Consider the following 22,670-nt stretch of genomic DNA (forward strand, 5'->3'; position numbering starts at 1 on the left):
TCTGGACTTGGGGTCTACTCTTTTAATCGGGCCTGAAATCAACCTGTACACGTCAAGAAGTGCGCTGATCTTTAAAAATACATGCCCCTCACTTGTAAGATTCCATGCCCGGACCTCCAAGGACCAAGGTACCTCAACTGAAGCATAGAGAAAATGTAGTAACTAGAGCTGGAGCGTTTATCCAAATGCAACGAATATGCAAAATGTTCTGGGATGCAGACAGAAAGGTGTGCATGGCAAACCGGGATACCAATCCAATCCAATTTGCCCACAGAGATCAAATCTCGCTACGGCATCGCGGCGGGACCGCGGGACGCCGGATCGGCAGCTTTGGAGCGGCATCTCGGTGGCGGTGGAAACTGCCAACAATGTGGTGTGCAGGCATGCATGTGTCCACCATGCGTGCGTTTGCATTGGGTCCTTTGGCTGTACGATCGATTGCATGATCATTCAACTACTGAGGTGGGCGATGCAAAGAGGACGGCATGTGAATAGGAGGTGATGACAGACACCTGTGTCCAATTTGGTTGGTTAGGGCCTTGCGAAAGAGAAGGGAAGAAGGGGCGTACCTAGGTACAGGTAGCTACCGTGGCGTGGCGTTGTCCTTGTGGAAAAGGAAGGTAGGGTCGTACCTACACACCTGCACAGGACACCGGGAAGATGTACATTTCTACCTGTTTTAGACATGCTAATAGTGCAATATTACTCAATAAGTAGACTATTAATATTTATGTGATACCTGGTAATTATTATTCTGGATTGATTACTCTAGTTAATTGATGTGCTGTGGGGGGGGGGGGGTGCCTAGCTTTTATATTCAGTGGTTTTATCTTATCTTCTGTTATTCTCCATGGCCAGATGCGCAGGAACATGTTTAGTAGCAGGTCATTAAAAGTACACTAGCAGATGCTAGTGTCTCTTTCTGGTGAGCAGATCGGTATTGTAATGTTGATGATGAGAATTCTCTTTTCTGCTAACTTTTGTTCAGGTGCATATGGCCCTGAAAACGGTCAGGGCAAAGATTCAGACAGAACATGGCGATCAATATGGCCATTGAACAAGAAAAGACTACGGTTTCTTCTATTTAATTTTCGATCGTACCTTGGTGATTGGTGAACACATGCATATCATCTTTTCTTTCACTTCGGTCATTCATTTGTTCGATTTTGCAGGTCACAATAGAGTATACAAATCACTTTCAGACGTAGCTGATGGTAAGTTAAAAAGGGAGGTTTCGTGACTCTTGTTCGGTTGTTTACTCGGACATGGTTCTATCTATAATCCTGATTATACTTATAAATCAAATTTTAAATATTTAACCATAATTTTATAGTAGATTTTATTGTTTTTTATTATAGTTTATTTTCTAGTATTACATTTTAGATTGTTAAAAACACATATATAAAATTTGTATTTATAAATTATTTTTTATTTATAAGTATGTTGTTTGTTTGTTTTTTCTGAATAAGTCCAACAATCAACCCCCCCTAATTTTCAATCTGACCTTCATGCATTTCTTTCCTTTCATTCATCTGTTCGGTATTGCAGCCATGCTTGACTTCCTCCCATCAAGCAGTAGTTCTTGTTTAGATTAATGATCTGGGGAATTGACTGTTGGCTTTTTAATCACGACCTGACCCTTGCTTGCACCTGTTCCATGCAGAGGACCAGGCTTGGTACTTGCATGCACGTGAATCCCTATGCTTTTTATCTGCACATGCCGGCGCCGTTTTGATCAGATCGTCAAATCTTGTCATCTTCCTACTGCGGTGAATCTTTCTCGTGCTGAGAGCCTTTACAGGCTATACAACTCTGTCAGAGTAGTGTCTCCTTTTTAAAGACTACTACATGCCTCTCATTCTTCTTTGAAAATTGAAATAATCACATGCCTCTGTTGGGAGAGCTTCAACACAATCAGTGAATTTTTCTGCATTTTCAAATGAGTTCCACAAACCTTAGTGATGAAACTTCGGGAAGATGCCAGTGGAATATTTTGGTATAGGAGTACTATGTTAACGAACGGAATGCTATATTACCTCTGTCCCAAGACAATTTTTAAAATAGAAAGATGCATACATTTTGAGACGCGTGCGGGGAGTACATAATACTTCTAGCGCTTTACATTTGCTTCAATACTCATGCCTCGCGACCACTTTATCCACCAGCTCCCGAGTGGAAGAAGATAGTCGTTAGAATCAGGTTCTCGTTACCGTGGTAACCGGCCGTCCCGCGGAGGCTCGGTACGGTATGTACCGCGGTTTTGAGTTTGAATTTGAGGAGAATTTAAAATTTTTGAGGAAATTTAATGGAAAAAATATATGTTGTATAGGTTGATATATAATATAGTTTTGTCAAAGAAATTCATGAAAAAGGTGTATTTTTGGCGCAATTAAAAATCATAACCAAAAATTTCGGAGGAAAAAAATAAAAAATAGCCTATTGCAAATAATATTTCGTAAGAAGATAGTTAATAATATCTTGTTATTGAGTCATTATTAATTTACACTAGTGTACGTAATGTTGAAATACAAATGTAATGATGGATATAGAGAAAATATGTATGGAGGAAAATTATATGTGCATGTTAGTACATACATAATAATAGTTTTGTTCGTAATAATGAGTAGTAGGCATAACAATTAAAATTAAAATGAAGTTGTTGTTACTCGTTAAAATAAATTTGTGACGCAATGTTAAAAATTTAGAAAATGTCATGTTAAAATTTTCTTGTTTTCCTATAACATATACTAAATGTAACAAATATAGTCACAAAATATTTTTCTTATTTTTCTGTATTTTTTCAGATTTTTTAAAGTTTTTTTGCATTTGACATCTCATAAATTTTCTTGTTTTTAAATATTCTTCTCTCCGTGGTTTCTCGCGGTAACCGCGGTTTTCGCAGCCGAAACCGCGCGGTTTTGTACGGTTTTCGCCGTTCTCATGAATTGTTTAGGCACGCATTAGCCATGGTTACCGTGCGAAACCGCGCGGTTTTCGCTGCGAAAACCGCGGTTACCGCGAGAAACCACGCGGTTACCGAATTTACTGGCAAGGTTTGAATTTAAATTTTTGATTTTCAAATTCATCGTGGTTTTTACTATATCCACGGTATACCGCGGCACAGGAGGGATTTTTGGTAAGGTGAACCCTGGTTAGAATGCTTAATTATGCAGGGTCGGAGATTATGGTAGATTCAATAGTAGGACAACAATGAGTCTGCCACAATGGCCAACGCTGAATTATGAAGACTAGCATCAATATATGAAAAAAAGGCTAAAGCTTTTTATCGAAGCAAAATAGCTTCAATTATGTACGTAGAAGGTTAGAGAATAATAAGAAAAATGGTTTTTTTATCATCTTTAAAAAGTATCCTGAGATACTAAAAAATTTAGTGTAAAATTCTGGTACCTTAAGATACCTCAGGGTACTAAACTTTTACACTAAAAATATGATACCTCAAGATACTTTTTAAATGATAGTAAAAAAAACTCTAAGAAAAATACTTATAATTTGTTTAGTTTTGAGCTTATTCAGCCTATCTTTGCGATTCTAGAATTGCAAGGGTGTTTAAGGAAAAAGTTAGGGGCATAAATATTCTCACAAATCCCATGCTACCAAAAAAAAAATGTTGGATTTGCCATTGGGTTGTTGAAGCCTGAGAAGATGGATGGTTGGAGTAGTTAGAAGGCAGTAGGAGGTGACGGATTGACGGTGGATCTAGCCCTCGGAGCTGAAAAAAATACAAAGGAGGGCCAAGCCGAGAAGGTTGCAAGAAGGATAGTCCGTTTCTTACATGTAATGATGGTTGTGAAATAATTTTTAAGAAAATTACAAAGGATAAGATAGATAATATGTGATATATAATTATCTAAACATGTAAGATTACGAAAGGGTCTTTAGGCTATGGTTACAAATGCCTTAGTAGCACTTGAGATTACGTGCATGAGTTCTTAATTACGGAGTGTGCGTGCGTTGTAATGTGTTTAAAAAAATAAACATGTTAGATTATATTTGACTTATACAAGTTATAATAAAAATATAACTAAAAATATGGCATAATAATCACAGTTTAATTTGTTTCTTTTATTAATATTGAATTTAGACATGTAAAAAAATAATATTTTCATAGTTGTTTCGTTGACGTGTAAAAAACGATAAACGCATGGACATGCCCTCCCATGCGATAGATATGATGCAGTGATGCATCATCACGTAATTCGTAGACGGTAACACGCACGGAACATACGTGCCCAAAGTTACCCCATCAGCTGACTAGAATAGATAATGTGCCATCGTAAACGTCTCTCTCCCGGGATCGCCCGCTCACAAAATTAACGCACGCATACGCGAATGTTTGGACATACTACACACATGCATACCCAAGCCCAACACCACCCAGATTGCGTTTTTCCTTTTACAAATTATTATTAACCTTTTACATGACTGTTTTTCAAACTAATATTTAATATAAACTTTAAAAAATTATATATAAAAGCTCTTCGTTTGACTATATTTTTAACTTTATAATAGTTAATTTTATCGTCAATAACAACTATTAGAAAATCAAATAAAGTTTCGATCACATCCTTAACTAATCCTTAACTAAGAAAACACATGCGTAATGCAGGCGTACTGTACGTGTGTGCGACAGCATGTCGACATAGTACAGCCCGCGGCGGCGAGAGAGATGTCGTCATCCGTGGTGGGGTCTCCGACCGGCGAGTGGCGGCGCGGTCCATGCGTCCTGATCGATCTGCCACGTACACATGACGCTAGCTGCATGCATCTTGGTGCAGCTAACTTTAGCCTGTACTTGAGCAGTCAGTTTCACGCGCGTACGGACCAGCGTGTCCAGTGCTTATTCAACGTTAGCTTAATTAAAAACATTCAATAATAGAGAAGATTGAAAATTAAAAGGTGATGGTATCCGGCACGGGGATGGGTGGACGGACACGTACCGACGTACGTTCAGCCTAGCTATAGGACCACCGTGAACGGGCTACGGGCCTATAGCCAAGTGATTACATAAGGTTTTAGTAGCACCTGAGATTCTGGGTTTGACTTCTCGTTAAAGCGAATTTTTAGGATTCTAACGACATTATGCTTTGAGTGAGAGACGACGTGCCCGTCGACAACGAGACGCCCATGACGACTTAAGCGTCTCTAATCCTACCCTACTAGCCTCTATGGAGGTCTAACCTAGCTATGGTGGTCCCCTATGTAGGTCTAAGGGGTGTTTGCTAATCCTACCCTACTACCCTAGCTATGGAGGTCTAAGGGGTGTTTGCTTTATAGGGACTAAAGTTTAGTTCCAAGTCACATCAGATTTTTCAACACTTATTATTATAAATAGTAAACGTAGACTATTAATAAAACTCATCTATAATCTTGGACTAATTCGCGAGACGAATATAATGAGCCTAATTAATCCACGATTAACCTACAGTAAACATTTGCTAATTCTAAACATAACACGTTTTTTATGTATATACAAGACTAAGGGCCTGTTTGGCATAGCTCCACTCTAACATTTCTAACTCTGCTCTAACTTTTTCTTGCCAAAACACGTCCAACTCCAAAAACTTCGGATTTAAAAAATTCCTGGAGTTAGAGGCCAACTTCATGTTTTTCTTAGAGCTCCTCAAGGGATGCTCAAAAACCAATCTTATCAACCTAAACATGGAGTTGAGGAATAATTAACCATCAATGCCACCCATTACACACGTACCTTTTTGCTGAAAAAAATCCAAAATCCCTCCCCTGACGTTACTGTTCGTGAGTACTGTTCATCATGAACAATACGCCACCCACCCTCCCTAACCGCCAAACCCTAGGACGTCGTCTGTCTCTCCTGTTGACGACACCTCTCCATGGATGATAAAATGGATCTCCCCAATCTTCGTTATCCCTCTAATATAATCAAAAGGGCAAAAAAGTCATATCTCACCAAGCTCTCATTTTCTTAGAGCTGTATACATGAAATTGCCAAACATGTACTCGAGATCCTAGATTTGCTAATCCAGAAGTTACGAATCCTGGATTTGCTGATCCACAAGTTAATTTTCTGTAATTAGAGTGCTTCCAAACAGGCCTTAAGACATCACTGTGTTTCGTATTATAATATGATTAGACTCATTCGTTCGTGAATTAATAAATGTTTATATATATATATATATATGAAAAGCTACTCCTTGTACGTCCATGATAAAAAACATTTTCATAATTGTTTCTACTCCCACCCAATAGAAAGTATTAATACTATTAAGTTAAGCTTGACGTTCATGGTGTGTTGTAATAGTACATGTAACATGGACTCTTCAGTTTCAAGTTTCAACACGAACATGGATTGTATACATAGGAATTTGTTTTCGGTTTATTTGGCAATTTTTGTCATGTTCATGACACATTTGAGAGGAGAGAACGATGAGCATCCACACAGCTAGTACGACTGTAAGACCGGATGGGCCTTATTGTATCTCCATTTGTTGGGTGGAAATAAGTTTATTTGAGGTCCCTGAACTTGCCGGCCCATTGGACCTTCCATGTTGGGCCGGGATAACACAATGCTACTGGTAGAATATACTGTACAAACCCCTCCCCTCAATCTAGCCGTCCATGCGGACGCCAACGGCGAGATCTCGCATATCTTCGTGGCCTCCGCTCGCTAGCTCAGCCGCCCGCTACTCCTGCTGCAGTGCTGCGGCCTCTCTCTCTCTCTCTCTCTCTCTCTCCTCTTCTCATCTTCTCAAAATTTCCTTTCCTCTCCGCCGGCGCGCGCGCGGCCGGCGTCCAGAACCTTCCAGAAGCCTCCCCGGCCGCCCGCTTCCCCGCGATGTCTCCCCGGAGGAGGGAACGCCGGGTCATCGCCGCCGCCGGAGCGGCGGCGCTCGTCGCCGTCGGCCTCAACCTCGCCTTCTCCGCCGTCGCCGCCCACCGCCGGAGGAAGCGGCGAGGTACGCGGTGCCGCGCGAAACCCTCGGATTTTTGGTTGCACGGAGGCATGGTTCTCCGCTGCAGCTAGAGAGCTGCGGGGGCCTCCACCGTGTTCGTTCCATTGTGTAGCAATGTAGCATCGCTGTTTGATTTTTTGCCTGACGAGTGGGGAAAAAATTGGCACAGTAATGTTAGCCCTTCTATCCACAAATCTACGCATGAGACTTAGGATGCACGGGTTCGATTGATAGAAATATTGGAGTATGTATGCCAAATTTAGCTATTAGGGCATGGAGATGAAGATTTAGTGACTGGTTTTCGTGTGGTTGAACACTTAAATGTGATGGATGTTTGCAGAGCTCCCAGGGTTTACTTCACAAGTCAATCTCTCAGCTTCTGACATCAAGAGATTAGCTGATCGTGTCATAGCTAAGTCGAAGGAAACATATGATGCTGTGGGTGCGGTTCCTCTAGATAAGGTATGTACACAGCACCGGTGCGGCCTCTGCATTTTCATGGAATAGACCTCTTCAATCAAATCTTATGTAATGTTTTGGAATGTGCACATGCTACTTCATTTGCCCCTCTATTATAAGCTGTAATGCCTTTTGTGGCATAGCAGTAGAAGCACATACGCTTTAAAGTGTGCTGTTTCTTAATTTCTTTAAGTTCATAATGCACCATGATTAATTTTGTGTGGGTTATTTTAAACTTCCTCAACGCTGGGAGGATGCATTCATGATACATTGTGTATTTGCCTGCATGACATCAAATAATGGCACGGATTTCATATCATAGTACAAACATGATTTGTTTTGTTGCAGGTCAGCTTCTCTAATGTCATTGCACCTCTTGCGGAATTAGATGCTCAGCTTTTCCCACTGGTTCAAGCTTGTGTGCTTCCTAGAATGGTCTCACCATCTGATGATGTACGGAGGTCCAGTGCAGAAGCAGAGAAGCGATTGGATTTTCACTTCCTGCAGTGCAGGTGCAACTTGTTACCTATTAATGCCCATGGTTTAAATGCTGGTAGTTTACATTTCTCATACATAGTTGCAATCACTGTTGATAAGTTGATAATTAATGTGAAACCATGCATATAGGTTGGTATCAACCAATTCAGTGACCATTTGCAACATATAAGATCATTTCTGTTCAATCCTTTCTTCTGTCGAATATAGTTAAATGAAGTGATATGATTAAGAAAGCACATTCTTCATGGAATCTGATGTATCTTTCCTTAATAAAACAAGGGGTTGTCCTTGTTTCAAATGAAAAAACTACCTGAATTCCCTGTCATTGACCTTTCTGATATAATAAATTCCTGTTGAGTCTCTATTATAAGAATCTTGTTTTTTCGTGCAAGGTGTCCAGGCAACGTGAAGATGTGTATTGTGTCATAAAGGCATTCATGCAGAAAGGCGAAAGAATAGGTCTTGAAGCAACAAGATTTGTCCAGTGCATGGTAGACGATTCCTACCTTATGTAAATCTGGCCTCATACATAATCTCATGTTTTTAGTGGCAATGTGTGTTTATTCCTGTGTGACACCTCTGAACAATGCTATGATCATGCCACTGTGTAAATGTTATTGATAAACACAGAGCCCCTTTTACATTAACTATTCTTGCTAGAATAGCCATTATATATTAATTGTATATAAGCATAGTCATTGCATTTTTTCTTCATCCAATGCACTTTTGTGTGTGCTACACCTACATCTTTTCTCTCCATTTTGAATTTCACCATGATTTATTGGCTTAAAAGATTAAAGTTAAAGGTAGACATTGTCTGATTGTCTATATAGTTAGTTTAAGTATGAATCTGTTGGGGATAAGGGATATGCTGCTTGCTTCAAAAATGGCCTTGGCATATTTCTTGACCCAATGAGTGTTTGTTTGCTGATTCAATCATTATGTGAATGACACATGACAGGTAAGAGAGTTTGAACGCAATGGAGCTAAATTAACTCAAAGCAAGAAAACAGAGATGGACAAACTGAAATCTCACATTGATGACTTAAGCTTGAAGTATATTCAAAGCTTGAATGACTCCACAAAATTTCTTCTATTAAGTGAGGAAGAGTTGGCTGGGATGCCACTAGAGTTCTTAAAGGTAAGCTGGGGGATGTAGTAAACACATTTCTGAATATTCGAACGCCCGTGGTACATTCCAATGTTATGCTTTAATGAATTTATGTTTAGGAACTACAATATGAGAACATCATCTTTAATTGAAAGCTATTTCTGACTTTATGAATGAATTAAAGTGATGAGAGGAAAACGATGATATTATTTCTTTCTGATCCCTATGTTACGATGACTGTTCAACTCAGGAACTGGAAAACACAGACGGAAAGCGTAAGGTTCTGCTCACCAGTTATCATGTTACTCCAATTCTTGAGCATTGCAAGGTGACGTTCACATTTTTTTTCTTCTTTTCATGCACCTGCATATGCCATATTGATCTGTAGTGTCACCGTGAATGATTTGTCAGTGGCTTATGATCATTGAGGTGATCTAAAAAGTTCACATTACACAAGGCATTTAATATTATATGTTGTGGTGTACTTAGGATCTGAATCGTCCTACTACAATCCTTTTTTAAGCTGTTAACTGGTCCTCTACTTTTTTTTCAAGGTTGGTTCTACTAGGAATATGATTGCTGTTGCTTATGGGCAAAAAGGTGGAAAAGAAAATATAGCCATCCTGGAAAAGTTGGTAACTCCAAATATCCGTAGCTGTAAATTCATAACTCATAAGGAACTTATACCGTTCATTTCATTATTCGACTTATCGCAGGCCATAGCACTATTTGTTTATATGTTACAGTTGGTTAATTGCCTAGGCATGATACACAACATTCTAAATCATTGAACTAGGAGCTTTTCTCATTTTTCATCCAACATGTGTTGTGCTTTTATTTTTCATCCAACATATGTTGTGCTTTTATGTGTTAGACATACTCTGTAGTGAGTTTCTTAGGCCATCCATATTTAGAGAAATGCACTAGGGTGCTGAACAACTGATATCTAGATTTATGAAATTATTTGACTTAGCATTATAATATTTGCGGAAACTATTTGCTTAACTGATAAGTTGTGGTTTCTTTTCCCTTTGAACATAAATTCAGGTCCAGCTAAGACACCGGCTTGCTAGATTGCTGGGGTATCCTAACTATTCTGATTATGCTATTGAACCTAGAATGCCGAGGACATCAAGGAAGGTTTGTATTTTTCATATACTGATATCTTCTTGAGAATATTTCTTTTAGTGAAATCTACATTGCGAATGCAATATCTACATGGTGTAATTACTCCAAGATCGTCAGTCTAACAACAAGATGGTTCTTAGATGTTTCATTTTCATCCTTTCTCACATGCTCACTTAAATTTGTATATAATCCAAAACTCATTCATGCTCTAAAGGCTTAAACTTACAGGTCTTAGAGTTTTTGGAAGAGATGTCAGAACAGTTAAATGACCAAGCTAATAGGGAGCTCAGCATACTGAAAGATCTCAAGGTCTTGGAGAAAGCTCTTATAGATCTCTCTCATGTTTTTATATTGATTGCGCTCTTTTTATGAATCATTTAAACTCACTGTTAGTCTTGTAATTTTAGATGAAGGAGGAGGGTGATGCTCAATTTGGCGTGGAAGATCTGTTATACTATATGAAAAGAGCTGAGGAGCTCAAGGTTGATCTTGACATTGGTGAAATTAAACAATATTTCCCTGTTGACCTGGTCATATCAGGAATGCTGAAGACGTTTCAAGATCTGTTTGGTAGGATGTACCCATTCAAGAACAAACCACAAACCTCCATTCTTCATAAAATAGGATTGGATATTCCCCTTTCAAAATTTTGACTAGATATAATTTGCTCTCATGTTTTGGCAGCACTACGGTTTGAAGAAATTAAGGATGCTGAGACTTGGCACGATACAGTTCGTCTCTTCTCTGTTTGGGATGCAAGTTCAAGCGATCTTCTGGGTTACTTTTTTCTGGATACCTTTTCCAGGTTTGTTTTGAATGCATGGTGGCGATGTTTTAATAATTCTGATAGCCTCATGATACCATTTAGATATTTAGTTGAGTATGCATATTGAAAAATTACTTCTCATTACTAGTAACTATATGTGATTTCATTATTCTAATTATATTTTCTAATTGTCAAAGTGCAGATAAATAAACCAATTGTCTTAGGATAAAATCTTGTCATGATAAGTGCAGATACATAACCTATAAAAGAAACAATATGGGAAAACAAAATTACATGAAAACACATAGCAGAAGGGAAAAAGTGCACACACTTCCGCTTGCACTTGCCACTAAATAAAAAAATTTCAATGAACTACTTGCCTTTGTTCCTAGGGAAGGGAAATATTCGCATACCTGCGTCATGGCACTTCAGAATGGATGCCTATGTTCTAATGGTACACGAAAGGTAATGCAGATAATTCATGTGTTTTCTAGTGCAATTAGAGCATGATCATTTGTTAGAATTTGCTCAATTGAAAGGAATGGTTTTCTCTAGTGATTGTAAAAAAGGTTTCTTACTAAAACAAAGATAATTGTAAATTTAAGACCATAATATTTTACAAATTAGAAAACAGTTTTTCACGGTCACAATATCCATAATCAATGAAAAAGTACATGTGTAGTCTAGTCGTGTCCTGAATTTGCGTGCTGTTAATTTGGTGGTCATTGCTGACAGGTTCCAGTTGCAGTGCTGTTATCTCAATGTCCAAAAGAGTGTGATCGGAATTCAACACTGCTGAGGTTCCCAGAAGTTGTAAGGATATTCCATGAATTCAGCCATGTGGTATGCTAAATACTCTCTCATACTCTCTGTTTAGTCGACTTCTTAATAGAAATGTTCTTCTGATCATTTCCTACTTAATTTTCTTTCTTGACAAGTGAAATTCAATTTTTGATCAATGTTAATTTGCTAATTAACTCCAATATTTTGTAGGTCCACCATATATCCAACAGAGCCACCTTTTCAAGATTTTCGGCTCTTCAAGTGGAGGGGGATTTCGCTGAAATTCCAAGCCTATTACTTGAGAATTGGTAGGTGTGGTGTGGTTGTGTTTCTTCAGTAACATACCAACACTTTGGACATTGTCATTTCTGATATGTAAGTTGAAATTTGTCATTTCAGGTGCTATGAGAACATTTCTTTAAAAATGATGTCTGGCTTCCACCAGGTGCTGCAAGTTAGCATGATGTTTATGTACTGAAATTGGTTTGAAACATTGTGCAATGCCAGGAGTTTAAATAAAAAAAGCCATAGCATGCTCCAGAGGAGATATCTAGAGTTTTAGAATACAAAGTCATTTTAGCCGATGGAACAATCAGGCAGATGAATAAGAAGTATATGTTTTTTTTTGGCATAGTTGAAGAAAGGTTAGATTAAGAAAACAGTATAGGAACTGGGAATAGTTTCCTCTTTTGTTTATGACATGAAATGAATCTGATGACACAAAAAAATGTGTTAATGATACATGCTTTTAAAACTTTGATCAAATTTTAGATCAAATCTTGTTAACCTGCTGAAACTTGTTCCAAATTGCACTTGAAATGATTTCTGTTCTTATCATTGTAGGACATTACGAAGTCTATCACTAGTGAAGCTTGCCAGTCACTGAAAAGAAGGCGTGATATGTTTGCTGGCCTGAAATTGAAACAAGAGATCCTTTTGTGTGAGTCGTCTTACTGGGAAGATTGTTTCTCAACAATACTATACTACCTGGTTCTTGTTTGCCTTTTTGTGTCCTCAGCATCTCATCTTTTCTAATTGTACAACACAGTAACCGTTGAATTGCAGTACACCGTAATTTTACACTCATTTGTCATTCTTAGGTTACATACTGGTAAGATGACTTGTACCTTGGACAACGGAATCAGAGTCTACTACCCTTGTTTTCCACCTATTGTCTGAATAACCAACAAAATATCTGTTGTAACTCATCTGCTTGGGACATGTTTGTGGCTGCATTATTTGTTGAAAAGCATTAGCTTATACATGTCCTTTTTGCTACCAGGCCTTGTTGATCAGATAATACATACAAGCGAGAATGTTGACATCGATGACTTAATCAAGGATCTTCATCCAAAGGTACATTCTAAACAATTGATTCACTATTTGTAAGTATATGTATATTACTACAACGACAACTGAAGGCAAAATGATCCTTTCTTTCAGGTAATGCTGGGTATACCTTTGTTGGAAGGAAACAGCCCAGCTTCATGCTTTCCACGAATTGCTATTGGCTATGATGCTGTGTGCTACAGTTACATATGGAGTGAGGTCTGATCTTGAACACAACTCCTAAGGCATATTGCATCCATCATATATTTTTAAATCATTAGTAAAGCATATATGTTTTTACAATGCAGGTGTTTGCTGCTGATCTATTTGCATCAAAATTTAAAGACGACTTGCTAAATCAGCACGTGGGGTTGCGGTTTAGAAATAAGGTAGCGAAATTTGCCCCTGCGGCATTATATACTTCATGACAGGCTCATGGCAGTTGTTCTAAAATGCTTTGCATCATTCAGGTATTGGCTCCAGGAGGCTCAAAAAATCCCGTTGATATCATAACTGACTACCTTGGACGAGAACCATCATTGCAGGCTTTTATTCAGAGCAAAACAAGGAACATTTTGTGAAAAAAGTGTAAACCTTGGGGTTCAATTAGTGTCGAGGATTTTTTTTCCCCCTAAGGAGGTGGCTAGTGTTGAGTTCTTATTGTCATTTGTTTGTTGAACTGTTTAGTCCAACGAGAATGTTTTTGCAGTGCCAAGATATCTTGGAGCTGTCATTTTTCTAACATCAAGACCTGTCAAGTTTCAGCCATATAGTGCAATGCTTGTCTAGTGTACAATTAGCAGGAAAAATGACTAGGGAAATGGGGTGAAGGTGACGGTGCTGGAACTTGAAAGATAACACAAGCATACATGTCAAAAGAACACGCATGTCAGAATGTGGATTGGACAAGCATGGAGACATACGAAACTTAGGCATGAAATTTGTTGGTTTAAGCACGAAGCTTGTCATGCCTTGAACCTCGCAAAACGAAGGTAGAAACTTCGAAATTTGAAGGAAATGGGTAAAATGCACACAAAGTGACAAGATAACTTCCATTCGAATAGTGCCGTGGAATTTGCGTTAGAAAACCATTGAGTGGTACCAAAACTACAATCAAAACAAGTAAAGGTAAACCAGGTTAAATCAGTGAAGTTCGTTGAGCACACGCGACAATATATCAACGCTTTCTTTTACTGGAGACAATGGTACTTCTACCCTTATTTTTCCACAACCAAAATTTAAATTTTCAATCTTAAAGTTAGAGTTGATTTTGGTGTTTTTTATTTTAGTTTATTTTTTAGACTTTATTTTTATATTGCTAAGACATATATAAAAAGTTTATTTATAAATTATTTTTCGTTTACAGATATACGGTTTCACTTTTTTTTTTCATAAAAAGGCCAAAAGAGTATCTCCTTTGCCTTCTCAAAAATGGTAAATTCAAGCCCCAACAATTTCATATTACACAAAGGGTACAAAAGAAATGAAAGAATTGAGCTCTACAGGTGGGAGAGCATCGTCTTTGAGTTCGGTCTACAATTTGCACACTACATTTTCTGTCACAAAGACCATCAATAAATTGGGAAAAAAATTACCCAGTACTCACATTAGGCTAACAGGTTCCTCGCCTCCGCTTTGCAGTTCCTCCCATTACCAGGTGAAAAAGAACATGTTGATGCTTTCCCGTAAGTCTATTTCACATTTCTGATATATTTTCTACAACTAGTACGAGAACTCATGTCCTCGGAGGGATATGTATTTCTTCATCCATATGGCAATGTCCTCGGCGCAGGCCTGGGCCTGCGGTGTCTTGAGGAACACATCGAGGGTTGCAAACTCATGAACTGTATCCTTGTAGTCGAGGACAGGTGCATCGACATTCACCTTGCGGAGCTCCTCCGAGTAAGCAATCGCTCGATCCCTCATCCAGTCATGTTCCGCAATGACTGTCAAGGTTGGGGGCATGCATTTCAGCGGTGGCCCTCCTCTATCAGGAGCCAGAGGGTTGGCAGCAGGATGATCCAGGCTGAACTCCTTCTCTGATAAAAATAATCTCCAGGCAAGTATACATGTTGACTTGTCATAGAAGTACGAGTTTGCGAGCCTTATTTCCGAGTGTGTTGGAACACTCCCTATGAAGAATGGGTACATCAGAACCTGTGCAACAACCTTGATAGGGTCAAATAGCTTTCCATCTTCCACTGCCTTCCGAGTGACAAAATTAGCAATATTGGCACCACAGCTTACACCAAGTAGTACACATCTGCTTCAATTAAAAGACAACATATGGTCAAACTATGGTAATACCAGTGCACAACAATTAGCACAAAAGGAAATAATCATAAATAATTAGATATATTAGCTAGCAAGACAAGAAACAGTTGTTGAACAAAAGGAAACACTTTAAGCGTTGAGAAGTCTCCACCCAGGAAGGTGTAACATCAAGCAACAGAGGTTGAAATGCAGATGGTACATCACCATGTACATGTCATTCAAGAGATGATAAAACCACAAGCAATAAGCTGGTAATGTGAATACTGAAACAGAATTTTAACAAAGTTTTATTAGAAACTTGAAATATTATGTGACAGACTCTCCATACCAAATTATTATGCAATCCTGGAATTATTCATTCCAGGAGTTTAGCTGACTCCAAATTCAATCATAGGTAACTTTACTAGCATCTAAAGTTATTTAGATTGTGCTGAGACCATTAACGGTTATCTACTCAACATTTAGCTTCCAGATGAATAGAACTTTCCCTAAGAGATACTGACTACATTTTAGCAAAGAAAAAGTGAGAGCACATGCCACGTATCAAACGAATCTTAAAATGAAATAGTGTTATAAATGTCACTGACCATTCGGACTGCAGTCCTGGTGAACTGATAATAGGAATTCTTTTTAATCATCTATTTTTTCATAGAGTAACTGTATTCTGTTGTGAGCCCCTGTACCATCACACTCCACATGAAAAGCTCAAGTGCATGCAGATGGTGTGATATAGCATATGCATATCAGGCAATTCTAATTATCAGGACTAAACATTGAACCTGTCCCAATGAACATTATCACGCATTTGAAATCTGGTACCACTGAAATAGCAACTAGCGTGGAACATATATTCACTCAAAAGAAGTGGAATTTACCACATTTTCATATTACTACCATTTGAAAATCGATAGCAAACCAAGTAAAATATCTCTTCATCTCTTCCAATATGAGTACTATAACATTTTCTATGTACAGTACCATGAGAAATTATTTGATCAATAGATGAAAGGTTCAAAAGAAAAATCCTATAATCTTGACTCAATTCTTTTGATTGTCCACTCAATTGGTAATGCAGTGTTAAAATTTCCTATCCATTTTATTGGAATATAGTATTGAGTAACTCAAGTATAAAAGTACTGGAATATAGCATCGAGTAACTCAAGTATTAAAGAGAGGATCAAACTAATCTTACCTTGCAGGATCACCATGGGCGGCAATCCACGGCTCGACAGTAGAGGCACCGAATGTGTCCACCCCGCCCCCAACCTTGCTCATCATGGCGAGATTCGCTTGCTTGGCGATCCACCTGAGCACCCTTACCCCATCATCAAACGCCGCAGGATAGCGGCTCTCCGGCGCGAGCCTGTAGCCCACGGCGACGACGATGGCGTCGCATAGCTTGGCAACCCTCCTGCAGAAGGCGTCGTTGGCGGCGGAGCTGCTGCTCCCGGACACGAACCCCCCGCCGTGGAACTGGACGACGATGGGCAGCCTCCGTCGCGCGGAGGCCGCGGCGCGCGGGGAGGAGACCGCGTGCGGCAGGTATCCCCTGTAGGGCGCGCCGGTGGCAGGCGGGGGCTCGCTGGCGCGCCGTGGGCGGAGGCCGAGGCTGTGCAGGTGCGGCGGCGGGGTGGGGAGGAAGATGCGGACGGAGAGGGAGGAGTTGGGGTCGATGTGGAGGTCCTTGGAGGCGACGCCGTCGGCCGCGGAGAACGTCGGGTTCGACGGCGCCGTGGCCTCGTCCGAGCGGCAGGAGACCCCGAAAGCCACGGCGTCCGCGGCGGCGGCCTCCCCTCCTCCCGCCGCCGCGAGCGACTGGAGCTTGTGGCGGAGGAGGAGCTTGAAGAACACGCTGTAGATCTTCACGCCGACGCCCGGCATCGCTCGCCGTCCGGGCCTCACCTCACCTCACCTCCCCTCGCCTGGATCCACACATCCGACGAGCGAGCCCGCCCGCCGCACGGATCTACTAATCAATCCCACACAAACACACCCCGCAACCCTCGCCCTCGCCGCAGATCACTAGCTCGGATTCAGCCCAGAAACAACAGACCCAGACCGCGTCAAAATTGCACAGCGACCCCCCAACAAACAAACAAACACCGGGATAAACCAGATTAGATTGGATTAGCCAGTGCGGCGCGACCGATGATGGAGTGGTTGGGCGAAGCGAATGGCGATTGGTCGGGCGGCAATCCGGATGAGGACGATGATGGCAGCAGCGGCAGCGGCAGCGGCCGCGGCGGCGCGGGGTGGCGGTATCCGGAAGAATCGAGAGGCGAAATCCGGAGCGAGGCGAGGCGAGGCGAGAGGAGAGGTTGGTGAGGCGGAAGGAAAAGACGGGGAAGGAAGGGTTCGTTCGCTCGCAGGCTCGCTGGCTGGATTGATTGTGATTTCGGATGCAGCCGACCGACGCGACGGCCGCTCCCGAAATGCGACCGGTGCTTTTCGGTTCAAGCGGCCCCGCTCCGTCACTTGTGACTTGTCACCTCGGTGATTTTGAATCTGGATGCGAAGCTTCTGAAGAATTCTATTTGTCCACCATTTGCTGCTAATATACGTGGTGTTTTTGCGAGATGGATGAATTTTTTTTTGTTTTTCTATACATATTTTATGACACTATGTTCGTCCAAAATACAATACATAAATTGTGTCTCTTATCTAAATTTGATTTATTTTCAGTTCTTATCACCAAAACGACTAATCAAGGTAACTTAAACAAGAAGTGATTATAACTCTTTTATGGTCTCTATGTAGTGCAATTGCACCATATATTTTAAAACAAATAGAGTATGAATGATAGAATTAGCTACTGAAAAGTTGAAGATCTGTTTTAAAAATATAAGATGATAAACTATACATAATTTGTTATCAAAAATATACTATTTAACAATTTAAAAGGCACACACGTAAAAGCCTAAGTAGCGGTATTTCAGTTAGGCTATGGCTCTATTTTCGAGCCTGCAATTACCTCTTCTCACAAAACTTTTAAAAGATAAAAGTCATCACTTAGATTATAAGAATATGTATTCGTAGAATCTTGAGAATAAAAATGAACTATAAGCCAAAACATAAAACCAAACCTTATTAATTCTATGAAGTTAACTTTTCATTGACTTCTTACCAGAATATTAAGCTCTCTAAGGGGTGTTTGTTTCTAGGGACTAAACTTTAGCTCCTAGTCACATCGGATGTTTGGATATTTATTGTAAATAGTAAACGTAGTCTATTAACAAAATTCATTCATAATCTTGGACTAATTCGTGAGACGAATCTAATAAACCTAACTAATCCATGATTAGCCTATATGAGATACGGTAAACATTTGCTAATTATGGATTAATTAGGCTCAAAAAAATGTCTCGTGGATTAGCTCTCATTTATAAAATTAGTTTTTCTATTAGTCTATGTTTAATACTTTAAATTAGTGTCCAAATATCTGATGTGACTTTTAGCCTCATCTAACCAACCCCTAAATAGGACATATGTTTAAGATAACTTAGATTTTAGATTTAGAGAGTTATCTTATTTTTATAACTATTTGAGAATAGAAGTAACTAACTAATATAAAGACAAAGTCTTGTTTTAAAATCCCAGGCGGGTGACTTTAACATACTATCTTCGTCCAAAATAAATTGTTTTTTAGTTTTACTCATTCGTCCCTAAAAGACTTTATTTTGAACTATTATTGTCTTAGAGTTTGACAAAGAGAGAAACTCAATAATTTTTGAACAGCACTTTTTCCTATGTTTTCTTTGCGCCTATAAGAAAAGAAAAACACGATGGAAAAAAAACTCGAAATCAACTCCAAATTTAATGTTGAAAGTCAAATTTTGGCTTATAAGCAAAAGCTAAAAGATGTGGGCGTTAGATTTTTCCTCGGTTTTCGTGTGCACGTTTTCTAAACTACTAAATGATGTATTTTTAAAAAACTTTATATAAAAAGTCCATAATCTTATCTTTTTAAAATAATATTTTAACTTTGTAATAGCTAATTCCGCCGTTTTACAGTATTAAATAGTTATAAAAATAAAAAAAGTATATTTATCTTTTATCTTTAGCGGTAAAAGAACCCAATCTAAAGATGGAGTCCCTCGGGATGGAGGAGCAGTTTTTGTTTCACACGGAAATACACCGTGTATGAGCTTGAAAAGCGTGTTTCCGATAATCCGAAATCTATCGATGAAATAGAATGCAGCATTAGTGTTAACCAGATAAATAATAACATGGGCATCAGGATAACCAGCTCTGCTTACCCCTCCAAGGCAAGTATCCGGGCTGACATTGAACTAGGGCATTAAGGCCAGGTCCTACCAGAAAGCATCTGCTTCGTGCCGTTGATCACGTTGCAGAACACCCGGCGTTTCTCACTCCCAACCTTGCTGTTCTCGGGGAAAATATTCTGATACACATAGGAACGTCTCCTCGTCTATTGTATTGCATGCTATCTAAATAATTATCAAAATTTTAAAAAAATAAAGATAGTTAGTATAAGATAGATCACTACAGACATGCAAGTTCAAATATGACTTCTATAATTCATAGCAAAAATAACAAATTAAATTCTAAAGTAGAAGTTATATTTGAACTTGCATATTTGTGTAGTGATATATCTTATATTAATCTATCTTTATAAATTTTTTAATGACTATTTGGGTAGCATGTAATAAACGAGGATATCTCTCGAGGGTTTAAAACCGTGTTCTCGCACGTTCCATGCTGTTCCTGTCGGTGCAGCAGGTCAAGAAAAAAAAAAGGAAAAATATCGGGAAGAAACAAAAGAGAGTAGCAACAGATCCTCACTCGTTCGCATGCATTGCAGCGGTCAATTCGCTCGTCGCGAAGACCGTGTCGCTGTGTGCGCTTGGAGACTTGGAGTACGCACGCTACGTGTGATGAGCCGGCAACTTATGCCACGGAGAATTTTGGCACGGTTTCATCGGATTAACCGGAACGGTTCAACGGCTCGTATCGGCGTAGCAGCAGTAAATTTCTAAGCTAAAGAGATATACAAGAGCTGAGCAATTTTTTTTTAAAAAATATGTGTATCTGGTTACTATCTCTGCATATATGTACGGATGCATATAATTATGTATACTGGTATGATATAAACATGTTGGCAATCATCAATCTAAACAGCTAAATGATAAATTGATAAGTATGCAGCACAACATGTCACGCTAGCAACAACTCAATAAGGCGGCCACCCACAGAAATTTACAACGTAGCAGTATATTTTGATAGACAATTCTACAGATGTCTCGTGTCTCCTTTCATGTAATTCTCCTGATGATTATCTCTATATTTTTCCCTCATCTTGATATATATATATATATATATATATATATATATATATATATATTACACTCTATTTGGAATTCATTAAAAAAAGTATGCACGAGAAATAACCAGTCAGCCGGGGCGGCCGACGGAGACAGAGAGCACACAGGTTGAAACGAAACGCAGAGGCTGCAACCGCGTCATGCCGCGTTAGTCCGGACTGGCCAGCTGGGGCACATGGGCCCGATTTCATTAAGCGCGGGAACCCAGAAACCCATGTAAAAAAGCCGCGGAAACTGGGTCGTACATGCTTGCTTGCTGATCCACCAATCTGGGCAGTACAAAGTACAAACTTGGCACCAAGGTTACATGGGCCGCTTCTTCACCGTGCGGATCGTTAACAATGGCCGCGATCATATGTGGGCCATATTGATGTCCGGATATACTATTACGGGCCTCGCACCTGTTGAGCATCTAGGCCCATGAGGTCCAACCTGGACCGTGCATGGCGATCCCAAGATTTACGGGGCCGCTTCTGTCGCTACAGGAAATAAGTTCATCCGATATCCCTCAACTTTACGTCAAGTTTGCCTAAGTTCCCTGATCCCCAATACCAGAAATCTTTACTCCTCAACTATTAGAAAGTATGCAGAATAGGTCCCATGGTCCTATATCACAGGGGAATGGGACTAAAAAGCAGGGCTGACACTCCATAAGTCATCAAAGCTTTAGGATCTGAACTGCGGTTTGTGATCGCTGGAATTGTGAGCCGAGAGGTGCTTTAGTAAACATCTCAAATTAGAGAAAAGCAAATTAAGCAAAGCTCAACACTGTGGATTAACCCTCACAGGGCTATATTAAATAATCCATTCGTGGAATTTCCATCTTGTCTGGTGCCAATTTAGTTTTGTGGCATCATCAAAATACCTCAATATTGAACAGTTTTCATGCGAAAGAGGAATAAGAGCTTATGTATGTCTACAGCTCCCAGTTCACGCAAAGGAAGAGCCTCCTAAGTTTTAACTATATGTTTGCTGTTTACTGTCAGAATCTAACTGAATTCCCAGTTTTGATATCGTTCACAGTCAAAGAACAATGGTTGAGTAGTAGCACCTCCTGCCAATTGACCTCAACTCGAGTCACCCAACCACACCCTTCCTTGTAGCGTTCCACTTGACAAATCATGCAACATCAAGGCTTAATCATTAGTCACAAGACAAATTGAGAGTTGTACATGAAAAACATAATGATGAAAACAAAGTGCTCAAGGCAAGCAAAAAAATCAATGATCGTTTGAAATGCAGTGGACAATAGCAAGGGGGACTCGCATGGTAACAAATGGTATATGCAGTAGACACAGGAAAATCCTTGACAGGTAATTCCGGTACAACGATGACCTCACAGTGAAAAACTGGTAACTAAGTACCGGGACCTATTCTGTACGGTTTCTAATATTTGAGACGTAGAGATTTATTGGGGATTGAGGACCTCAAATAAATTTGACCTAAAGTTGAAGGAGGTCAGGTGAACTCATTCTTCGCTGGGACGACATGAAATGTTGGGCCATCAGTGGACCTAAAGCTCTGCAAAGGTCCAATTGTGGGCTCTTCAGTAAGGCTCTAGCTTTGGCTTTATCTCTTCCGTGGAGCCTAATGAAATGATTTCAGCTCAATATAATATAGAAGCGGAATAGGTTAAGTAATATAGAAAAAATGAATCTTGTAGAAGTTGGAGCCCAACCAAACACGACGTGTGATGCCACTGCTTCTTCCGCTCACCAGGTGCATTATGCGTCCTAGGGTCCTCTTCACTTTCTTAGGATGGGATGGATACGTCCATCTGCGACTGCGAGTAATTCAAGATTAGCTCTTAAAAATAAAATTTAAGATAAAATTAGTTGATTTACTTAAACTAAAGCTGTCCATTTAGATTACCCACGGACCTTAGGCTGATCTGCTCCCATCGCTCCACTTTCTCCGCTCCTGCGACGCTGTCTCCCGGCCATGAAGGGCTCTCATTTGCGCTATCGGATACTACTACTTTACCATAGTCATTCTCTGTTTTAATTGATCATATCACGATGAATAGTCTG

At 39.7% G+C, this 22,670-nt stretch overlaps 2 protein-coding genes and 1 long non-coding RNA gene across 3 annotated transcripts; 2 read left to right on the forward strand and 1 right to left on the reverse strand.

Moving 5' to 3' along the window:
• Positions 1 to 374: 374 nt before the first annotated feature.
• LOC121054715 lies at positions 375 to 2,061 on the forward strand. Its single transcript, XR_005812052.1, has 4 exons — positions 375 to 742; positions 859 to 925; positions 1,173 to 1,214; positions 1,664 to 2,061. It is a non-coding gene; the product is annotated as an uncharacterized LOC121054715 (long non-coding RNA).
• A 4,691-nt stretch (positions 2,062 to 6,752) lies between these two features.
• Positions 6,753 to 13,904, forward strand: LOC102721983 (probable thimet oligopeptidase). Its single transcript, XM_006646513.3, has 20 exons — positions 6,753 to 6,953; positions 7,291 to 7,412; positions 7,758 to 7,921; positions 8,308 to 8,398; positions 8,869 to 9,048; positions 9,269 to 9,346; positions 9,573 to 9,653; positions 10,066 to 10,158; positions 10,375 to 10,455; positions 10,554 to 10,716; positions 10,831 to 10,951; positions 11,305 to 11,377; positions 11,648 to 11,755; positions 11,906 to 12,003; positions 12,095 to 12,140; positions 12,539 to 12,635; positions 12,978 to 13,051; positions 13,139 to 13,243; positions 13,333 to 13,413; positions 13,495 to 13,904. The coding sequence occupies exons 1-20, from the start codon at positions 6,833 to 6,835 to the stop codon at positions 13,603 to 13,605; spliced, it is 2,088 nt and encodes a 695-aa protein (XP_006646576.1). The 5' UTR covers positions 6,753 to 6,832; the 3' UTR covers positions 13,606 to 13,904.
• Positions 13,905 to 14,440: 536 nt separating this feature from the next.
• On the reverse strand, positions 14,441 to 17,701 carry LOC102722270 (probable carboxylesterase 16). The gene is made up of 2 exons (XM_006646514.2): positions 16,491 to 17,701; positions 14,441 to 15,287 (listed from the first exon to the last, which is right to left on the reverse strand). The coding sequence occupies exons 1-2, from the start codon at positions 17,177 to 17,179 to the stop codon at positions 14,747 to 14,749; spliced, it is 1,230 nt and encodes a 409-aa protein (XP_006646577.2). The 5' UTR covers positions 17,180 to 17,701; the 3' UTR covers positions 14,441 to 14,746.
• Positions 17,702 to 22,670: the final 4,969 nt, after the last annotated feature.

This window comes from Oryza brachyantha, chromosome 1, assembly GCF_000231095.2.
Source record: "Oryza brachyantha chromosome 1, ObraRS2, whole genome shotgun sequence".
In the NCBI taxonomy this organism is placed as follows: Eukaryota; Viridiplantae; Streptophyta; class Magnoliopsida; order Poales; family Poaceae; genus Oryza; species Oryza brachyantha.

Coding starts and splice junctions, on each gene's coding strand:
- LOC102721983 (XM_006646513.3), top strand. CDS start 6,833: ATGTCTCCCCGGAGGAGGGAACGCCGGGTCATCGCCGCCGCCGGAGCG. Junction 6,954..7,290: donor CCGCCGGAGGAAGCGGCGAG/GTACGCGGTGCC, acceptor GGATGTTTGCAG/AGCTCCCAGGGTTTACTTCA. Junction 13,052..13,138: donor TCAAGGATCTTCATCCAAAG/GTACATTCTAAA, acceptor CCTTTCTTTCAG/GTAATGCTGGGTATACCTTT.
- LOC102722270 (XM_006646514.2), bottom strand. CDS start 17,179: ATGCCGGGCGTCGGCGTGAAGATCTACAGCGTGTTCTTCAAGCTCCTC. Junction 15,288..16,490: donor GCCCATGGTGATCCTGCAAG/GTAAGATTAGTT, acceptor TAATTGAAGCAG/ATGTGTACTACTTGGTGTAA.